The 12,444-nt window shown below is 34.4% G+C and overlaps 2 protein-coding genes and 1 long non-coding RNA gene across 4 annotated transcripts in view; 2 read left to right on the forward strand and 1 right to left on the reverse strand.

Moving 5' to 3' along the window:
* Positions 1-9,529, forward strand: part of LOC109343086 — a 17,902-nt gene extending 8,373 nt beyond the window's left edge. Inside the window, exon 3 of the long non-coding RNA XR_002107161.1 lies at positions 9,399-9,529. This is a non-coding gene — a long non-coding RNA (uncharacterized LOC109343086). The remainder of the gene's footprint in view (positions 1-9,398) is intronic.
* Positions 1,705-5,025, forward strand: LOC109343083 (transmembrane 9 superfamily member 2-like). Of its 2 annotated transcripts, XM_019581220.1 has the most exons (8): positions 1,705-1,761; positions 1,863-2,012; positions 2,589-2,629; positions 2,717-3,299; positions 3,409-3,546; positions 3,665-3,821; positions 3,924-4,408; positions 4,576-5,025. In XM_019581220.1, the coding sequence occupies exons 2-8, from the start codon at positions 1,867-1,869 to the stop codon at positions 4,793-4,795; spliced, it is 1,770 nt and encodes a 589-aa protein (XP_019436765.1). In that variant the 5' UTR covers positions 1,705-1,761; positions 1,863-1,866; the 3' UTR covers positions 4,796-5,025. The 2 variants fall into 2 exon arrangements, with proteins under 2 accessions (XP_019436765.1, XP_019436764.1); XM_019581219.1 differs by lacking the exon at positions 1,705-1,761 and having other exon boundaries at positions 1,839-2,012; positions 4,576-5,011.
* Positions 6,101-12,183, reverse strand: LOC109343084 (DNA polymerase epsilon subunit B). Its single transcript, XM_019581221.1, has 13 exons — positions 11,830-12,183; positions 11,548-11,731; positions 10,612-10,765; positions 10,330-10,461; positions 9,536-9,613; positions 8,310-8,414; positions 8,108-8,188; positions 7,867-7,997; positions 7,552-7,646; positions 7,372-7,471; positions 7,128-7,242; positions 6,922-7,032; positions 6,101-6,606 (listed from the first exon to the last, which is right to left on the reverse strand). The coding sequence occupies exons 1-13, from the start codon at positions 11,993-11,995 to the stop codon at positions 6,466-6,468; spliced, it is 1,593 nt and encodes a 530-aa protein (XP_019436766.1). The 5' UTR covers positions 11,996-12,183; the 3' UTR covers positions 6,101-6,465.

A 12,444-nucleotide genomic window follows, 5' to 3' on the forward strand; every position in this document is an offset into this window, starting at 1 on the left:
GTGATTGGTGTGATGATGTATGGAAGTGGGAGGTGACTTGGCGTAGGGATTTGCTTGAGAGAGAAAAGGATATCATTGAGAACTTGTATGCCTTGATTCAAAATCACTCTTGCAAGAGGGCTATTGCAGATAGTTGGAGCTGGAGTTTGGATGCATCTGGGAGATATACTATCAAATCCGCTTATCTCAGTCAAGTGGACCAAAGTACTTCTCCTTTAGGTAACTTGTTAAAAAATTGTTGGATTAATTGTGTTCCCTCAAAAATATGTTGTTTTGTTTGGAAGCTCATTAGACAGAGAATTCCTGCAAAGGTAGAATTATTTAAAAGGAAGATTATTCAGAGGATTGAGGACATTAATTGTGCTATGTGTTTGAACCATGCGGAATCTGTGGATCATTTGTTTATTTCTTGTGATTTTGCTTCTGCTGTGTGGAGAGGAGTTTACTCTTGGTTACAAGTCTCCATTCAACTTCCAAATTCGATTGGGGAATTCTTAGTAATGCATGATGCTCTTAGACCGAATGTAAAAGGGGCAAGTTTGTGGAGGATGGTATGGTTCACTGTCGTTTGGTCCATTTGGATTATGAGGAATGAATTGATCTTTTCCAACAAGGCTATGAGTTATGTGCATATTTTGGATTTAATCCAAGCTAGATCTTGCTCGTGGTTTCTCTCTAAAGTTGCTCCAACTTCTCTTGTGTTTGCTAATTGGTATAACGATCCAAAAACTTGTATTATATTAACTTCTAAAAAGATCAATATTTGATCTTTGTCTTGTATTGGGTTAGCACCCCTTGTGCTGCTTTTAATACAATTTGCTTAACGAAAAAAAAATAAGGTGAGGAAATACACTTGGATATACCAAAAAAAATATTAACAATCATTTATCACAAAGTAATATATGAATAATATGATTAATCACAATATAAAAACTATATATAAATAGTGCATATATAGTAAAAAAAAAAGAGTTTAATATTTATGATCAAATATTTGAGTTTTTTTACGGTGTGTATAATGTACATTCATATTATTATTATTGTTATTATTTTATCAAAGTTGGTCTAGTGGTGTAAGGTTCCACTAGATCCCTAAAGTTGTAAGAGTTCAATTTCTCATAGAGCAATACTTGTTGAAAGAGACAGTCACGAACCCTAAAATTGATTAGTTTCTTTCCAAACAAAAAATGATAATACCCTTGTTAATATAGAAAACTTTTACATTGTCATTATATACATCTTTTCTCACGTGTTAATTATTATTAACTCCCCTATTTTTTATACAAAACAAGTGAATGATTAGATGAGATGGTGGACATCTTCCATCCCAAATTTTTTCATCACATGTAATATTTCTTATAATTTATCAAAAAATACATAACTATTAAAATTTTAATTTAAATACTTTTTTTATAAATAATCACACGCATTAGGGTCAAAGTAGAAAAGTAAATAATAATATTTGTTAAAAATATAAAAAATGAGAAGGAGCAAGGTAAAACATGAAGTTACACATGAGTCTTTGTCATCTGTCTCAACATGAATCTTGCCCACTTTTTTATATGTCGTTGTCTCAAATTCAATTGCAAATTACCATATATTTAAAAAGAAAAATCTTAAAAATACAAAGTAATTTTTTACATTATTTGATGATATTTGATTGACCTGGTACCAACATTTTTCTAAGGAAAGAGGATCCTTCTCCCTCAACACCTTCCTTCCATTTATTAACTCCCCATTCTTCCTCCATTTCCTTCTCACTCCTCATACCAAACCAAACCTTCTCTTTTCTTCTTCTTCTTCTTCATCTTCTTTTCGAATGTGAATCCAACACTAGAGTAGAATAGAAGAACAAAGCATAACAAAATGAAAACACTCTCATTCTTTCTCTTATTCACACTCATCACTTCTTCTCTCTCCACCGTCAGATCCGATCCATCAAATCACCGTTACAAACAAGGAGATCTTGTTCCTCTCTATGCCAATAAAGTTGGTCCTTTTCATAATCCAAGGTCACCTTTCACTACATTCTTTTTCTCTTGTTATTATTTTTTATTCTAATATCTTTTGATTAATTAATGTTTTAGTAATTATCAAAATCCGTTTTTTATTATGGAATCTTATGACCCTATATTTTGTTTATCTGATTCCAAGTGGGTTTTGGATCTGAACTGTTTTTTACTAATTAACGAGTTTCAATGTCGATTTTGCATCATGTGTTTTATTCATTCAGTGTTTCTGGATATTGGGTTCTATTTGCTGGATCTATTGCTGCTTAAAGTATAAATAATTTGATGGGTTCATGAATCTGAGCAATTCGTTATGGTTTAACTTGTAAACAGTAGTGTTTAAATTTGTTGCAGATTTGTAAATTTTATGTTCGCATGTTTAGTGATAACAGTGTTTATTTGCTTTGGATTTGTTGGAGATTTATAAATTATGTATTTCATATGTTGATTCGTTTAATTATAATGTGCTTTGTATGTTTTAAATTAACGTTTGAGTTTGTTGGAGATTTATAATTTTTATGTTCATAGTTTGATGTATTTAATAATAATGATGTGTTTTTTCTTTATGTCCCTTTTCAGTGAGACATATCGTTATTTTGATCTACCATTCTGTTTGCCAGGTTGGTTTTCTTTGGTTCTTTATGTGATCGTTACGAGTTTCCATTGTGGATGTAGTTTTGTTTAACATGTTTGAGATTTGATTGCAGGTGATTTGAAAGAGAAAAAGGAAGCTCTTGGTGAAGTCTTAAATGGAGATCGTTTGGTTAGTGCTCCTTATAAACTCGAGTTTCAACAAGACAAAGAGTCCGTAGCAGTTTGCAAGAAGACACTCAAGAAGGAAGATGTTGCCCTGTTTCGATCTGCTGTCCGAAAGGACTACTACTTTCAGATGTACTATGATGATTTGCCTATTTGGGGATTCATTGGAAAAATCGATAAGGAAAGGAAAGATCCAAGTGATTATAAGTACTACCTTTACCAGCATATTCACTTTGACATCTTTTACAACAAGGACCGTGTCATTGAAATCAATGTGCGAACAGATCCTAATGCTCTTGTGGACCTTACAGAGGATAATGAAGTTGGTGTCGAATTTTTGTATACCGTAAAATGGAAGGAGACTAACACTCCTTTTGACAATCGTATGGACAAGTACTCTAAATCATCCTCACTGCCCCATCATTTGGAAATCCACTGGTTCTCGATTATAAACTCATGTGTGACGGTCCTCCTTCTAACCGGTTTTCTTGCAACTATTCTGATGCGGGTCCTCAAGAATGATTTTGTCAAGTAAGTAGCATTCATTATCTCTGTTTTTTTGGGTTTGCCTGTTGACTTTGACAAAGCTACGGAGTCTATGTCCTATTTTTGCTTACCTGAAGATGTTACTTCTAAATAGGTATGCTCATGACGAGGAATCTGCAGAAGATCAGGAAGAGACTGGCTGGAAATATATCCATGGAGATGTCTTTAGGTTTCCCAAGTATAAGTCTATATTCGCAGCTGCCCTTGGATCCGGTTCCCAACTTTTTACCCTGTAAGTTTCTTCTAGCCACTCGCAACGTCTCTATTGTAGAAGCTCATTTCAGGAGAGTTATATTGTTATATTCTTTATTGTTTCATCTCAATAAAGTGTATTTGTGCTTGCTATGCAGTACGGTATTCATATTCATCTTGGCACTTGTTGGTGTATTTTATCCATACAATCGGGGGGCACTATTTACCGCACTTGTTGTCATATATGCACTCACTTCAGGAATTGCCGGCTATACTGCAACCTCAATCTATTGTCAACTGGAAGGAACAAACTGGGTATACACATGAAATTTCCGTGCTATTTGGTCCAGTCTCTATTGAGTATGTAATTGTTTTCAGCCATTAGTTGTTCATTTTTGTCCTTTTCCGTCATGACAGGTTCGGAATCTGCTATTGACTGGATGCATTTTCTGTGGTCCTCTGTTTCTCACATTTTGCTTTCTGAACACCGTTGCAATTACTTACAACGCTACTGCTGCCCTCCCATTCGGCACAATTGTAGTTATTGTTCTCATATGGACTCTTGTTACGTCTCCTCTGCTTGTGTTGGGTGGGATTGCTGGGAAGAATAGCAAGGCTGAATTTCAAGCTCCCTGCCGAACAACTAAATATCCAAGGGAGATACCATCGTTGCCATGGTATCGCGGAACAATTCCACAGATGGCAATGGCCGGATTTTTGCCTTTCAGTGCGATATACATTGAACTTTACTACATTTTTGCTAGTGTTTGGGGTCACAGGATTTACACCATCTATAGCATCCTGTTCATTGTTTTCATCATTCTCTTGATTGTTACTGCTTTCATTACTGTGGCGTTGACATACTTCCAACTTGCTGCCGAGGACCATGAGTGGTGGTGGAGGTAATAATTCAATATTTGTCTTCTTTCTTTCCTCGTCCATGCCTTATGACTTCGTATTTATATTTCTACTTTCAAAATGAATTACATGAAGTTCCATGAAGCTGAATTCAACCAAAATTTATGATGTGCTCACTGGGCTTGACCATCGTGTTTTTGTTTCATTACAGATCATTCCTTTGTGGTGGTTCAACCGGCTTATTTATTTACGCCTATTGTCTGTATTACTACTATGCACGCTCCGATATGTCTGGATTCATGCAGACCTCATTTTTCTTCGGATACATGGCATGTATATGCTATGGTTTCTTTTTAATGCTTGGAACTGTTGGATTCCGCGCAGCATTGTTCTTTGTCCGTCACATATATCGATCCATCAAGTGCGAGTAGGTTTTTTGTCCTCACAAGCCCTTCAGAGCTATTGCCTTCATTCCATAGGTGAATTTGTAGAATATTATAGTAATTTTGCTGTTAAATTGTACTATAAGGGGAAGCTGGATTGGGTGGGTTTCTAGCTTTGAGAGCAAATTGTTAAATCACGAAGGGTACTTTTTGGGGAGAATGTTTGTACTACCATATTTTTAACCAATCTTGCAATATTTTTTCCCTTTCTTTCTGAACTTGCATTATCTTGTCAATTTTATAGCCTTTCTATTTTTTGTCCCCAGCTACAATAGTCTTCATTTTCCATGGATTTATCGTTTATATGATAATTGTTAATAGAACCCAACTAAACAAAGTTAGTTGTGTTGGTTATATGTTGTTTTGATCTTTAGGACCAAACCAATCCACTGTTGGTTGGGTTTATTTTGGTAGGTTTATTGGGTCTAATGCATAAAAAACTAAAAATACAGATTAAAATTGAAGAGTTTTAAAATCAGATGGATAGAAACTCATCTAAGATTTTTTAGTATAACCAAAAGTATTTTCTCAATCTAAAAAGATGTGTTTGGTGGATGGAAATGCAAAGAGAAAATCATAACAGAGTTTCAATCCAGAATCTAGACGAGCTTCACATTGTTTTCGTTGGTGCTGCAAAAGAATAAGGAAGATGAGCTTGTTGGTAGTGAAAATGATGGTATGGTGAGTTTTGCAAGCATCCTACCTCAACCATTTTCTTGGTGACAGTACAATTTGCAGTACTAATTTTACCTTACTCAGTTTCATCAGGCAAGTGTTTGTGTGGCATAACAAATCACATTATAGAATTAACCACACTACAAATCAAGAAAGACTAACTTACTTTATTTTGCAAAAAATGACAGAATTCCTTAGTTACAGAACCGGTTGCAGACAGTAATCTCAGATGTTCCTTGCAGTAATCTTCTTAAACAGTTCTGATTTTTTCCTAGCAATTGCCTTTCACTTGATATCAAGTGCAATCCTTTACTCAGTCGTGTAAGGGTTTATCATGATGACCTTCATCTTATTTTAACCAATCTTTGATCAACAAAGAAATACTATTACTACAAAGCCCAACACACTTGGTAAATAACTAAATGAGAAAGACTTCACTTTGGTGATCCCTTGGCGCAGAAAAACAAAAACAATTGTATTTCATATATTTTTACTTTAATTATTTATCTGCATAGCCTTGTGGTATAAATTATAACCACTTTCACATTTTTTCTTAATTCCATACAAAATATAAATTAAAAAAAGAAAAAAAAAACAGAACGAGCTAGTACATCTTGTCTAGTTATTACTTATTGTGGCCTACTAACTTATCAAAGAAAAGGAACATTTTCTGTAATACGCGCTTACAAATTTTATCCAATAAAATATAAACTGCCTCATAACTTAAAAAAAATAAACTTTCTCAACTAGACTTACAGATTCTACTATAAAACAATATTCACTTGTTTACTACAAAGCATTAAGCATATAATACAACAATACTCAACATTCTGACCCTCCTCCCAAGAGAGAAAAAGAAATGAATCCCAAATTTCATGTTCATGGGTATGTATATCAAATAAAGAGCACCGAAGCTAATGGGTCTGATACTGATAAGCTTATGGTTAGAGGATAACAAACCAAGTGAATTCATTCTGAGGTTCTTACAAGGCTGATAATTCAACTTCCTGAGAGCAAGGACGGTATACAACAAATGTGCTGTCAATTGAGAAGGAACCAGTATTGAAACAAGTGATTCCTGTGTACTTGAATGCCTTCTGTTGACTACTATCTCCCAAGACTATCTGCATTCAAAATTTACAACAAAATAAACAAAACAACATTCCTTGCAGGATTAGGGATGTCAAATATAATTAATGAATCATCTAATAATGTTTGAGGTGTTGACATGTGAAATACATGAGAAAATTAGCAAAGATTCAAATTCTACAAATCATATAAATTATGATCATTTGAATAAGGTCTACTCGACCCAAATTTAGTTTTCATTTCACAGAACAAAATTGAAGTTACATTATTCCAAAAACAGCATTTTATATGGGTAAATAGAATTTAAGTATAATTACCCGGAAAAATTATAATTCAAACATAATCATTACCGTGTGTGGAGTTGGATAAAGATAGAGGCAGTGATCATAAGTCCAGATGATGGGTTGCACAGTTAGAGGTAGTGGACAGAGATGACTCTGATGGGTTATTGTAGCAACAAGCTGCAATTTAAACCAAATTTGACGAGTTTATAGATTTTCTAAAAACCAGAAGTCATAAGTTAATACAGCAGAAACCATCCAAAAGGAGAGATTACATGCTGAAAGGGATCATTGGTTTCTTCCTCAGAAGGTGGCATTAAACAAGAACGGCGCATTCTATACAGCATATCTTCTCGGAAAAATACAATTTCTTGGCTATAAAACTTGACCCTGCAGCCAAGCAGGTATTGTGTTGTAAGAACAATCAGAAACACACCAGCTGCCAGAGCAACTAGAAAGCACACAAATATACAGCTGATGAAGATACCCCATGCAACCCTATTTAAATGCAATGTTTACCTGCAGGGATTACTTGAAAATATGGCATTCGGAATATGCTTTTGGAGCTCCTCAGTTAAATATTTTGGTAGAGCACACCTAGGAAGAGATGTTGAAGGACCTGTAAAAAAGTTGTTGAGAGTTATACATCACATGGGAAGAAATTAAGAAGCCTATGTACGAATCAATGAGACCAAATACCTGCATCATCAGGACCTGGAATAAACAGAAATCGACTGTGCTCTATTAGCCGTGAATGGGCAGCAATAATTTGCCCCAGCTTGCCAAACTGCAACCTGCATATATTGGTCTCTAATCATTTTTACCATAAAATACCCTTTTTTAAGCAATAAATAATGACAATATTGTTTGTTTTAACTAACTATTCTAATTTTAATTATAACGACACGCCTCATAACATAATTCTGATTTCAGCTGTGCTTTCCTAATTTTAGACTTTAGCTATCAATTATCATGGTTCATGAATGAAGTTAAAATATAGTTGGTGGAACTCACCTAAGGGTCGAATAAGTATGAAAAGAAAGGTTACATGGGCGAGAAGAGAAATTTCCCATGAAAACAAATAAAGAAGGAACCACTTCCACACTCTCAAAACCATCCAAAACAGTCTCTAGCTTTCCCATAACCTTTTCTACGAAGAAACAGCATCAATATCATATCAAGTTACATTTTAATTACAAGGTGCTAGAGGAAGGGAAGAAAAAACAAAAGAAAACAAATTGACATTTCAAATTACTTCTTCATTGTCTACCCAAATATCAGATAGAATAACAAACATGTCATTCACTGCTCTTCTTTCCATCTCTTCCAATTTAATCTATTGATAAGGTATAGGAAAAAATAAATTTCATACAAATATGTTAGCAGACAGACTTAAGGTCTTGTAATAATAAGAAACATGTAACTACTAAATAAGAGGAGGGGAATAGTAAGGATACAGTTTCCTCTCTCGTGAAAGTACCACCACCAAAAAAGTCCTGCCCTGAAAGTTGTTTAAGTGACTTATCTCTATCCTCCAATGGGGGAAATCCACATGTTAAAACCTGCCAAAAAAAGTGGGCTGTATGCTGTCATGATTAAATCAACTCCAACAAGTCCTAGATTTTAAGCAAATTTTATCAACAATTGTCAAGCCAAATTTGCATGAATTCTCTAAGCCTCTAAGTGGGTTTAAGAAAGAAGGCATTTGACAATGTAAGTTAAAGTTGCTCCCTTCATAGCAATAAGCATCCTCCAAGGTGGTTTGTTGCAACAATTCTTCTTCTCAAGACATGTGCATCATTCAAAGGTAAAGACAATATTGGCAAAACATAACATGGAGCAGGCAAAATGGACATTTTCTAAACAGCAAGGTTAAAACTTAAAGCAGGCCTCAGCCCTCAGGTAAAATCAATCTTTCTACTTTCTACTCATCGAAGAAAGAAAACAAAAAGCTATAGTACATGATTTAATTTACAGCTTAGCAGCAGCCAACAGGACACAAAAAGAAGCCTATAGGCTATCCCATCTATTAATCTTATTATACATGTGAAGCAGTTTCAAGTATGAGAACTATAAACTTATCCAGTTTGATATTTTCCTAACATTCATGTGTGAAATTCTGTCTCTAAATATAATGACTTTTAATTCCATACTATTAAGTTAAAAACTGTAGCATTCTTATCTCAGATATATTTCTCTACTTCAATTTTTTCCTTTAAAAGAATAGGAATACACTAAACCTCCGTCCTTGCAAGCAACACTGTAGCAACAAGCCAACAAGTGATGCTGATTACAAAAAAACTCATCGTCACAACCCAGCACAAGTCCACAAGTCATTCCAGTTGAACTCAATCAGGCCCGCTTAAAAAATTTCTAATAGACTCATGCAACCACTTGTGTTCTTGCAGAAATAGCATTATTCCACCACCATAGGTAAGGTGCAGCGAAAAAAGGTATCTAAAATTGGTTTTTAACTACTATTAATTTATATTAGCTCTGGGTTCCTTTTTAAGAGAATGCATGACATTTGGTAAAATGAAAAACAGGAGCACTAAACATAGAAGTCTTAAAAGCTGTTACTGTATCTTTAGTAATCTTCATCTGGAATAAATTGACTTTCTCGATAAAAGCATATAAAAGAATCCAAGCAGAAATATATAGAGAAGGGCATGCTAACAATAACCTGAAAAATACCCTCCACAAGCATCTCGCCTTCGGCCACAACTATGGTGTTCTCTGAAAAGAATCCTGTAGTTACCTTGTATTGCTAGTCAAAGAAACCAATGAAATATATCCATGCTAATAAGAAATTTGAAATGTATGAGTTATAGTATAAAAAGTATGAAGATGGAGCAAATGCATCTCAAGCACTTTGCACCAAAGTCCTTCAATCACTTAGATATATCTAATAATCTAACCAAACTATTATTAATTGGATGTACCCAAGATGGCTGATGTTATTGTTCACCATAATATGAGGGGAATATTAAAAAAATAAAATCTAAAAACCACTTAGACAAGTTATGCACATGGTCAAATCTCAAGTAAGTCCATCATGGATGAAATGATCCTGTGGTTAATGAGTAATTTATTTTCATCTTATTTTTGTAAGTATTTGAATGTAGTTATGCAGCATCTAACCCAGTGGTCAAATCTGAAAAATGTTCAATAATAATTACAGATAGATTTCAGAGCAGAAAACTAATCCACTGGAAGAAGCCAAAACATGGCATGCAAGGCAGCTTACTGGGAAAACAAATTGCAAGCGAACATCCGGACACTGAATTAGTCCAGTCCAGACAAAAAAATTGTCACTAAAATAAATAAATTAATTTACTGAAGGCAAACCCAATTTGAGCTCTCCTTTCACTATCGTTTTATCCTCAAGTAAAACTAATTAAAACCTTTAATAAGATTGTAGAGCTCTTGCAACACATAAAATAACAAAATAATTATTGTCAAGAGACAAAAGGATATAGCATTAGATAAATTGATTTCAACTGAAGCAGTAAGGTCTTCCAAATAAAAATGCCCATCCTCTAGCTGGGATATTAATCCCATTACCCATCTTCTACCTGTTTGCCCCACCAGAGATTGAATAGGGGATATCTGACAAACACAGCATATAAAAAAGTTGCATATTAATCCTCCTCAAAACCATCAAATTCAATTATGTATTGAATGCATATGCACAGTTCAAATTATTTGGTAATATTAGCAGATTATAATTTTATAGCCAGTTGAAGCATCTGGCATTACCTCACAACTCCCAAAATGTGAAAATTCAGAATCAAAAGCAGGCTTCGAAAAATGCTGGTCACGAGAGAGCCTCTGCGTTAACAAGAGAAACCTATCCCTGTACAGAGCTTCTTTTGCTGATGCTTCCCCGTGAACAGGTAAGCTGCTTGTGTGCCTAGCATAAAAATATGGGCCTAAACTTGAGAGAAAGAATAAACAAGTCCAGTTGCAGAATAACAACAAGTGCAAAAATTAACCACAAATTACTTAACTGGAGAGAGGTAAATAGAAAATCAAACTATAACTTCTCCTGCTATAGGATGTAGACTGTAGCAAAACTCCATTATGATAAGTGATAACACTGCTTTCCACAGCTTTTGGGTGCACAAAAAAATTTCAAAGTTCATTGAGCTTCCTCTCATTTTGAACAACATTACAATAAAACTTACATCCACCTAATTTAGATAATTTGTAAGGCAAGGCAGATGTAAACTTTGTGGAAATTACTATGAAAAGTTGAAAATGAATTCCTCAAAGAAACTAATATGAATAATGAAGACCAACATGAGACTTTTTTTATAAGGAGTTCCTTAAGTAATTTTCCATTTAAAGAAAATCAATTTCCATAAAAAAAAATTGTTCTTTATTTGATTTGTTGACTTATAGTAACCCCCAGAGTAAAGGGGCATTTGGAAGAGCTCATCTGGGTTATGACTTATGAGAACAACTTATCAAAATAAACTTATGAAAACAGCATCTGACCTTTACATGAGCCCATTTTAGCTTATTTCAATAAGTCTGCCACAAAAGCTTATTAAGTTATTTATCTAAATCCAATTCTAACAAGACCACACATAATAATCCAACCAGATATAGAGTAAAAAATCAAGTTCCTCATAATTCAAATTCACCAAAAATAAAATTAAACAATAGAAAATTAGTGAAACGAAAACCTACTCATAGAATTGCTTTCTGATAGGGTCATATTGAAATTTTGGGATGTCAAAGGCATCAACAACGCAAATGGAGGAACGAGAACTAGAACCAAAGGAAACGGAGGTTTCGCCGACCGCTTCATCGGTTTCCCATAACAGACTAACTAGACGCTGCACTAGCTCCTTGTCCACTATAGTAGATTTCACTGCCAAAAGATTTTCCCGTTTTTCAATTTTTCTCAGCATTTATTATAGATAAAAATCGAAAACGAAATAGAAGAAAAATTCTAGAGATAGATATTACGAGATTCGTGATCGAGTTGATCGAGGAGAAGATCAATTGCTTCATCATGATCCGAATTAGGGAAACGAGAAACGAAGGAAAGGATCTCATCGAGAGCATCAACTTTGAGATTGTAACCTCTGATCTTGCTCTTCCTCTGAACCTTCTTTCTAGTAGAAGCACTCATTTTCTTCTCTCAAACGCAGCGTTTCGGTCCCGGTGTCAGTGTGTTACGGCGGTTGTGGTGGCGGCGGCGATGGATCGGTGGGGCGGGAAAAAGGTAAATTTGAGAGAAAGAGAAACGGCGGGAAAATGAAAGGGAATAGTAGTAGAAAGACACTGACTCACCCAAACCCAAAACCCTATCTAATATCTATTCACTATTTGCCTTAACTTCTCTTTTTTGGTATCCTTCTCTTTCTAAACATAGATTTTAGGGTCGTATTCTTTCAACAAGTATTATTTTTGGGAATTGAATATTATTTTAGTCATTTTAAAATTTTAGTAAAACCTTACACAATTAGATGAATACGTTGTTGTTATAATATTTTTTGTATTTATTTCAAAAATAATAAGTTTCAAAATTGTAATTTTCCTAATAAATAAATGCACACCTAATTTGGTCTTTAAAAATGG

Source organism: Lupinus angustifolius, chromosome LG03 (assembly GCF_001865875.1).
Source record: "Lupinus angustifolius cultivar Tanjil chromosome LG03, LupAngTanjil_v1.0, whole genome shotgun sequence".
In the NCBI taxonomy this organism is placed as follows: domain Eukaryota; kingdom Viridiplantae; phylum Streptophyta; class Magnoliopsida; order Fabales; family Fabaceae; genus Lupinus; species Lupinus angustifolius.